Below are 9,760 nucleotides of genomic sequence, written 5' to 3'. Positions count from 1 at the left end.
CTTTTCCACCATGAATCTAAACCCTAGAAATATATCTACTGCATTGTAAAATAGAAAAAAAAGAGTCCTGGGAAATCTTTACATCAATTTACTCTATAAACAGTTATATGGAAATGTATGCAAACTAAAAGTGAAAGTTTTCCCATCAGAATGGAAAATGTGAAAGTTGCTGCAAAAAAACTGACTAAAGCACCGAAAGTAAAAATTTGCAAGCTTGGCTGCAATGGTTTTACACATAACCCCAAGCTTTTTTTTCACTTCTTTATTCTTTAGTTGTTATCACATTCAGATACATGTATATTGTTAGGAAATTGCTTTACAAGTATGTGTGAAAATAGCTTCCACAAATGCAGTAATCAGTGATATTGTATGGGGACATTATTCATTCATGAAATTGTATTCATGAAGTGGGTAAAAAGAATTACATTCAGTGAAATTATATTTTATTATTTATGCAGAGAGGCGAATACAAAACAGTGTAATATAATATAAAATGTTTAAGATGTTAAGCATACTCTCTCTATTCCAAATAATGTACTCAGGTCTTACAAAAATGTACTTAGCTGGAACTTTTCTTGTCACTGGAGTGGTATTAACTTTAATCTCACACACAAAATTATTTAGGTACATAACTACATAACATAGACTGTAATTACATTACAGGGTGAAATTTTACAGGTACACTATTTACACCTCTTTAGGTAGAGCACAGAGATTAGTACAAATGTGTACTTTTGGGGCACCACCCTCGAAACAAAGTAAGGTAAAGCTTCGTGCCATTTTTTCGAAGAGTGTAATAGCATTCAGTTTATCAAGACAATACAGAATTTAACCCACTGAGTAAATTTTTAAAGGGTTTCATTAAAGATTTCGATGTTCCCCTTTGAGGTTTAAAGATCACCCAGACCCATTCCGGACAAAAACAACACCTCCACATTTTCCATGAACCTTCAGCGCGGTATCGTCGTTTAATTGACATTTTTTTATCCAATCCTTTTTCGCAAAGCGTCAAGCCTGCGTTCGTTCCTCAATACTGTCCAATCAGAAGACTTCAAGACGCCATGCGGAGCCGTTAGTCGGCCATCTTAGTGAGGAACTATGTTAGCTTCCTTTTCTTTCTTATTTGCGTGTACGTGTTGTAAGGACTTGTTTACACCTAATATGGTGAAACAATAAAATATTAATACGATGTCTACAAAATGGAAACAAAAAATTGGTCATTTCAATCGTTTTTATTTTCGTTCACCAGGCGTCAAGTCGTCCATTTTTGTTGTTGCAGCAGGAATTCGAAAGCGAGGCGTTATAAAATATGGACACCGTCTTATGGATGGTCCATAGCTCACGGACTTATCAAATTGAAAATGAATTCGTGGATATATTATTAATCGTACTCGCTTTTTTCCGTAAAAAAAATTCGCTGTTTTCGATGGTTTTCGACGTTACCCCTGGTGTGTTTCTGTACCGCTTTCGGATCAGTTTCATCTCGCCCATCGACACCTGTGGGTGATTAAAAAAAACAACAGACAACTGTTCTGAGACCTGCACTTTCCTCTAACGTTAAATATTTACCCAACCGTTAGCGGCGCGCGCAGATTTCGGTAATGGGCGGAGCCAGCACATATCAATCAAAAAAGAGGCGGTTTTAACTAAAGCAGTCGTGCTAAAGTACTGCAACGTTATCCTCTGATCTTTCAATATGTGACCTTGTTTATTAGACATTTATTTATTATTACATAGTGTCATTTTTACGATAAGAATGTGACGTCTAAGCGTTCTGGACTCAACTGTGCATTGTGTAACGATCACCTTCTCACTTTGTAGGATAAATTAAGTTAACCAAACAAACAATCACGGGCAATTTTAATAGGATTTAAAGTTGTACTTTTCTATAGTGTAGCTTACACTTTACACATAGGTTTATAACATATGCACAACAAATGCATCATTTTATATGGGGTAACTAAAACCTAATTAACACGATTTGAGTGTATTTATTTATTTGGTGGACTTGTTAGTCCATAGGTCATCACCTCCTTACCGCCTCCCCGCCTTTCTCTCTCTTTCTCTCTCTCGCTCTCTAAAAAAATGCATCCTAGATCTAAATCTCTTTCTTATTGAGGTGAGAAAGCTCATACAAGCTCAGAGCTATCCATCACAAGCAGACAGGAGAGCAGCAATACAGTTACTATAGGCACATAAGTGACCCAGAAAGGTTGGCTTGTAAGCACTGTAGAAAAACTGTCCATTGTTCCAGAGTAGCGAATTAGACACACGGACTACGGGACATCTCGCAATATCGGCCAATCAGCAAACGCCGCCCGCCTCTTGATCCCGCCCCACGTCCTGATACCGCTGCTCGAGCCCACGCCCACTCGTAGACGCCACCGCCTTCAGGCTCCGCCCACTTGTCTATATTAAGCGCTCCGCTGGCGGAGGAGTTTCGCCACAGGCACCAACTAAACGTTCATTTTTTCCGAAGCGGCTTTTGGACATCCCTTCTTTTCCCCATTATTTTTATTCCGTGACCCGGATCACATATTTTTCACGTTCGGACAGAAATGGCTGACACTAAAGTCATCAACTCGGAAACATCCGCCAAGGTAGGTTAAAAAACAAAAAGCAGGAAAAATAATAATCTCTCTTGTTTGAACTAATCTAATGGTCTTGGGAATATTACAAATGATGGCACAGGATGCATAAACGAGATTAAGATTTTGTTCCAGTCTTTTAATATGTTGTTGTTTTTTCTTTTTCATTGACGTGGACGCACGTTTTCTTTCCGTGCACCCTTGTTAATGTTGAGGAAATACAGCAGCCGTGTATAAGATGCGCTCTAAAGTTGCGTTTGCTTCAAGAAAACCAATGCATTGTCCTAATCTAATCCGAGTCTTTTGTTAGACAAACGTTTCGGTTCCTTTTTTTTGAAAAGTACCTTTCAACCTTGGATATCATATCATCAACTTCCGTTTGATCGAGTGTTTTCGTGACTGATCGCCCGCCGGGTCGCACAGCGTTACAAATGTTTCATTTGCGGATCGGTGTTTGCACGCGCCTGCGCTCCCGTATGACAAGTTCCCCACGCAGCTCTCCCTCAATCCTTCGTGTCTCCTTCCTTATGATGATGATGAATGATGCCAGTAGATCAGATCGGGGTTTATACTTGTCTATACGATGCCTTGTCCTCGCTGGAGAGGAATGAGAATCTAGTCGTTATCCATAGTTAGGGGTTGTTTAATTAATTTGGTGCCCGCACCTCTCATAAATAATCTGGCTCGGATTTGCGCGCGTGCATTGGAGATTTTGTGCATGCATCCTGCATGACGCATTTCATCAGAAGTTCATATCATGGTAAACACAAGTTTAAGAGTGAGAAATAGCTACATAACCGACCTAATGTTTTTTTTATATGTATATATGAACCTTGCATATTTATTAGACTATTGCTGCCAACCTGTCGGGTTAAATCTGGCATGCATACGTTGATGCAAAGCGATTAAGATGTCTTTTAATTTCGAAAGGAAAAAATATGCATATTATAGCATGTTTTTATTTTTGTTTATTTGTTTTTTCACTCGTTTCCTATGTTGAGTTTGCACGCGTTTCATACATAGAGCAACCGCCAAAGGCAGGATGCAAGTCTGGTTCTCTCGGTTCTAATCTGATTCAAGAAGTTCGTACCTGTTTGAGGTTTAAAGAAAGAAAGAAAGAAAGAAAGAAAAAAAAGGGAGCGCAAAGTAAAGTAGCGTTCACGATCAGTTAGTTGTCCTTTGTTAGTCTGTTTGCCGTGCGCCTTTACCTTGAGCTGTCTAATCTACCGCTCCGATCAAGTGCCGATCTGTAGATCACTTTTTTTGTTTCGCTTTTTTTGTTGTTGTTGCTTCAATAGGAGGAATATTTGATTTTCCCCCGCGAGAGAATTCACCGGCAGAATGTGGGCTGTGCAAGATTTATTCATCTGAGTCATTAGGGTTTCTAGTGTTGGTGTGAGCCTACAAAGCGTTGGCATTACATGTAATGCAATGGGGATGGTGTAAAGGAGGCGTAACTATAGCACTAAACGGCTTAAAGCCCAAGGATTACCACCTTAATGTATTAATACGAGAGATCTGCCACATCTAGAGTAGAGACTATGCCATGAAGCGTTTCTGAAGGGTAAAACCTGTTCTGGTTTTTATTTTGGTTGAGCGAAAAAAAATAATAATTCCACACCTGAAAATTATAAACTATATTTATAATCACGAGATTACAATTAATCATAAAGAGATTCGTTTTAATTATGAATAAAGATAATGAACATATCGGTTTTATGCATGTCGCTATTGTTCTCTCTCTCTCTCTCTCTCTCTCTCTGGTTAATCTATCCGAGCCTCTTTCTGGTTGTTCTTTCCAGCGTTTTCCTATTGGCCATGCTAAAATAATCCCCGCAATGCATTCCGGGAGTTGTAGTTTTGACGCGGGCGTGACTCCCCCCACACCCCTCCCAAACCCATAATGTAGTTCCCTTTTCTTTGGACTACAGCTCATTGGCGCTAACGGGAGCGACCTATCAGATTACAGAATTTCAGAGAGGCAGCGTCAAGTGGGCGGAGATTGAAATGTTGACCAGCCAATAGGCTTCGAGAATCGAAGTTTAGCGGGAGTTTTTTTCTTTGATGAAATAAAAACAAAAAAATGCAAGCCGGAACATGAAGTCTGAATCCCACCAGCGTTAACCTGTGTCATATTTCACCCTCCAGGACCTTAAAGAAAAAAAGTTGGTTGAGGAGGAGGAAAAAAATGGAAAGGACGCACCAGCCAATGGGAACGCAGTAGGTTTTCTTCAACTTCTCTCTTTTTCCTTTGAATGTTTCGACATTAATTCAGGCACATCCATTAGACAGGCTCCTGCTTAATTACAAAGTAATAAATAAATACTAACACTGTTTTGACAGGATAATGAGGAAAATGGAGATCAGGAGAATGAAGTAGAAGATGAAGAGGAAGATGTTGGTGAGGAAGAGGAGGAAGATGATGATGGAGAAGGTGAGAAATTTTAGAGGCTATAGTGGCACTGGCTATATATACTCATACACGCACACCAATATGAACCTGTCACATTGATGCAGGTGATGAAGAAGAAGAGGAAGACGAGGCAGAGGGTGGAACTGCGAAGCGGGCAGCTGAAGATGACGAAGTAAGTAGAGTTTGTTTGTTTTGACAATGTTTTGCACAACCTGATACAAGCGCAACACATTTATAATCCTTTAATTTTCAGGATGATGTTGATCCTAAGAAGCAGAAGAAGGAAAATTAAAATGAGGACATCCTGCTGAACATCCTCCCAACCCTCCTCTCCTTAACTCGTCCTCTGGGGGAAGACAGAAATGTGGTCATCATCAAGTAGAGTTCAGCATCTGTGTACACACACCTAACTGCAAATTTTGTAGAAACAACCAAGACTTCAAAGCTCTACCTTCTTACAAAATACTTTAAAAGGAGAATTTGTTTGTATTTTTATTTACATTTTATATTTTTGTACATATTGTTAGGAGGTCAGCCATTTTTGACAGTGATCTCTGGTTACCAAACGGTGCTTTGAAGTTGAAGCCTCTCTATGAAATAGATTTTACTTGTGGTCTGACCATGTCATGTTATCTCAAATGAAATTGTAAAAAAGAAAAAAAAATCGAAAGCCGTTTAATTCAAAGCATTCCAGTACTTTGTGTATGTACATCAGTTGTACCATACGTAGTTGGTTTGTATGAGATGGCAAGGCTGAGGAAAAGAATTTTCTTTTCTTGCTTGTCTATTAAATTGCTATCTATTGTGGCCTGTTTGATGTATGTGTGAAATTGTTGTGCGACAATAAACCGAAATTTTATTTTGTGAGTTCCTAATTTATTTTCTCTATTTTTTGGTTTTGTTTTTTCCTTTTTTTTCTTCTTTTTTTTACATTTTACAAGAGCTTTTAACGTTGCAGGTGTTGGAGACTCATAACCAAGCATCATTTTCAGATATGCACTTCACATATTTCAAAAATATGTCACAGGGAAATGTACGTCAATGTAAATTATTCATGCCTTAAAACCTCAAGATCCGGGATATAAATTATATTGAATTAAATAAATTTGGCTGTGTGAATTCTTCCATTTATGTACACTTTATTTCTTGTGAAGAAATTTGTCTTTCAGAGGATATTAAGTATTTTTTCTCTCTCTTGTGCAGCAGTTCCCAGTTCTGCCCCTTGGAGGTGATATAGCGCACAATATACTTACTCCCCTGTGTTTTTCACACTTGATTACTCTCTTCAGTGCATCATAATCAAGCACTCAAGGGTTGGCAGGTTTTACAGATTGTTGTTATGCACTCATCTCAAAGGATCTCATAATATAAATGATTTACAGAATTTTTATAGGATAAAGCATTCTAGAAATACCTCTTTTAAGAATGTTATTTCACGTTTACACTGAGATTAAACTGGAAAAAATTAATAGAGGAAATATTCAATTCAATTTTATTTATAAAGCGCTTTTAACATTGGTCATGTTTCAAAGCAGCTTTACAAAAATGAAAGAAATTCTTTAAAAAAATAATAAAATAAATAATAAATTGTGTATGTGTGAGGAAAATGTGTCTAGATAATAATTAGATGAATGAATGAAATGTCTGATGAGCAAGCCAAGGGTGATGGCGACAGTGGCAAGGAAAAACTCCCTGAGATGGCAATAGAAAACCTTAAGAGGAACCAGACTCAACAGGGAACCCATCCTCATTTGGGTGATAACAGATAGAGATGATATAACATCATGTGTGTTCTGCAGCTGAAAGTAAATATAACAGAAATTCTTTAAATTAACATGAAGTCCAGTTCAGCACAGGGAGTCAGTAGGTGCAGAGGGCAGATGGGGTCTGGATCACTGGGAGCACAGGAGCAGGATGTGTAGCTTCAACCATAATAAAGCAGAATCCAGCTGGAGCTGGTCCTTCTCTGGATGCCTCAGGATCCTCTCAGGGTTGGCCTTTGTCTACTGAAGCTGGTACAATCTCCAGATGCCTCGGGATGGGTAGAAAAGTACAGAACAGATGGAGAGAATTAGCGTAGTTGCCATTCAGGATAGATGTACTGAAGTATGAAGTTATGGGATGAGTTACGCGTATGCCAGATTAAAGGGATGCGTCTTGAGTCTACTTTTAAACTGGGAAACTGTGTCTGAGCCCCGAACACTGTCTGGAAGGTTATTCCAAAGCTTTGGAGCTAAATATGAAAAAGCCCTACCTCCTTTTGTAGATTTTGAAATTCTGGGAATTACAAGAATTCCAGAGTTTTGTGATTATAATTGCCATATCACAGCTAAATTACTTACATACTTACTTCATCTGTAAGCTTAACAGATAAAGAATGCAATGAGTAAAAAAAAAAAATTAATAAAAAATGTCAGTTTCAAGAAATACTATCATAGCACTTTTGTGCCTGATCTCCAGGTTTTTAAAATTGTGCTTGCCTCTTGGATTCTGAAAACTGTACGGACGTGACCGAGCATGCCTGTGTATCATGGTATCGTCACTTTTCCAATGTCTATGATTTCTGGACAACAAATGAATTTTTTAACAAATTAACTAGCCAAATTTATTACTCAAAAACAGTTTCAGTAAAACTATTGTTACAGACATAAGCATGCTTATAAACCACAATTTAAGTGTTTTAACAACGCTAAAATGATATAAAAATGTATGCATTTGTTTTATTCACATTAAATGTAATCTTTTTGGCGCTTTTAACAATGGACAGTGTTGCTTTCTGGAAATTCAGATGACTGCCTAATAGACAAACTAGTGGATACTGTGGTAAGAAAAAGATGATCTAAGGAATAAACCTTGAAAGAAACCAGGAACTCACTTTCTTCTGCAACATGTCATTGGAGTATGCAGGCAAATAGTGGGCAGATGTATTGTGTGAAATTTGTGGGACATCCACATGAAGTAAGGTTTGAGCAACTTGTAAAAAGGAATCTTGAGATCAACAAGCAGATAAATTGACGACATAAAAAGTTGCGTATTTCGGTATGGCACTGTATCTGCTAGTAACTACACATGTGTCACATGTTAATTATGGTAAATAACATAGTTACACAATTACATATTATTATTATCAGTAGTAGTAGTAGTAGTAACCTTTCTATTATGGCACAGTACAATATTATCATACCGTTACACCTCACCCCTACAAACAGTCAGTCAGGACTGAAACATGCAAGCATGGATTCCAAAATTTGTACGGTGGGAGTGGGGGTTTAACACTTTGTGTTAAAGAGTCCTGGCTGCATAAACTTAAATGAAATCAGACTACATCACACGTTGCCATGGATAATTCTCTGGTGTCTGATAAATGCTGTAAATGTAAATGAGAGCTCCTGTTCTAATTGTCTAAATGTGGGCAGTCAGGAATAATGATGCAAATTAGCTTTTTTTCTAAAGAGAAATGAAATTCTTTTTTATCAGGCATCAAAAACATGGCATAGGTCTTCTTTCATGTACAAAGGGGGCCGTAAAGAGCTGGTATTTACAAAGCGTAAAAGTTAAATGCATAGCTCTTTATACACAATCCTAAGACACATTGCTGTTTGATTAAATTGACCAGAATATGGTGATGAAAGTAACTGGATACAGACGTAGATGTTAAACACTTACCACTACACAGTGAATGCAGAAATGTGTTTGCATAAAGTACGTGCACAGATTCATTTTGCATGCAGTTCAGTTTTGAGCCAGCTCTGTGGGACAGAGACACCAACAGTGTCTCATATTGGCTGAATAAATTTTGCAATTTGCTCTCAGTAGGTAAGATGTGACCTCTCTTAGGCAAATACAGACAGGAAACCATAATAAAATAATTAAGCCTGGAACATGTGATAGCATGATGACAAAAATCTATCAAATTAAAATGGGAAACAAGTAATAGTAAGGGAGTGATAGTATGTTGATTGTCTTTGGAGCTCACTCTTGTGGTGATCATCACTGGCATACAGCAATGCTTGAGCACATCTGATGTATCCTTGGCCAGTAAGGACATAAGTAAAGAAATAATTGCAGAGGCTTTAATATAATTACATTATTACATTAAACTTAGCATAAGGTGATTATGTGAAGATGATGATTATGTGAAGAATTTAAATGCTTCCTACCCAAAAAATAGATGGAGACTTACTGTAGACTTACTGGATTTACATTATCAGGAGGTATGAAAGGGCAAAAGTGGTTTAAAGTATTAGTCAGGGGGAAAAAAACAGATTAGTGTAAGGATTTAGAACTAAAGTCTTAAATTATACATAACCTTTATCAATAGATACAATTCTGTCTCATTTTATGTTCACTTTCTGTTACATTTCTTGAAGCAAGCACTATCTGTATAACAGCGTTAAACAAAATTGCAAAAAAATACAGCATCATTTTTTTTTCATTAAAAGTTTATGTCTTTTAAATTTCATGGTATTTTATTAATTAAAAATCACAGAGCACACTGACTTCCAAAATCTGGACCTTACGAGAAACATGATGTAACAGTCCAGTTACAGGAATCATATTTACATGTAACTCACATTTCATCAAATTCCTCCTGCTTAAAGATCCAGTAGTTTCCAAAGTCTCTGAGCCTAGATGCAGGTACTGTGAAGCCATGTGCTGGATCAGTGGATTGCCTCCTATACTGCTGCTCATGCAGAATAACATCTTTTGTCCATAAGCCTAGCATGCGCATCCTGCATTTAATCAAATATAACAATAT

At 37.5% G+C, this 9,760-nt stretch overlaps 1 protein-coding gene across 1 annotated transcript; it reads left to right on the top strand.

Moving 5' to 3' along the window:
• The first annotated feature begins 2,425 nt into the window (after positions 1 to 2,425).
• ptmaa (prothymosin alpha a) lies at positions 2,426 to 5,868 on the top strand. The gene is made up of 5 exons (XM_053499498.1): positions 2,426 to 2,600; positions 4,737 to 4,808; positions 4,932 to 5,022; positions 5,106 to 5,173; positions 5,255 to 5,868. The coding sequence occupies exons 1-5, from the start codon at positions 2,559 to 2,561 to the stop codon at positions 5,291 to 5,293; spliced, it is 312 nt and encodes a 103-aa protein (XP_053355473.1). The 5' UTR covers positions 2,426 to 2,558; the 3' UTR covers positions 5,294 to 5,868.
• Positions 5,869 to 9,760: the final 3,892 nt, after the last annotated feature.

This window comes from Clarias gariepinus, chromosome 6, assembly GCF_024256425.1.
Source record: "Clarias gariepinus isolate MV-2021 ecotype Netherlands chromosome 6, CGAR_prim_01v2, whole genome shotgun sequence".
NCBI classification, from domain to species: Eukaryota; Metazoa; Chordata; class Actinopteri; order Siluriformes; family Clariidae; genus Clarias; species Clarias gariepinus.
This window is presented reverse-complemented; position numbering and strand designations above follow the sequence as displayed.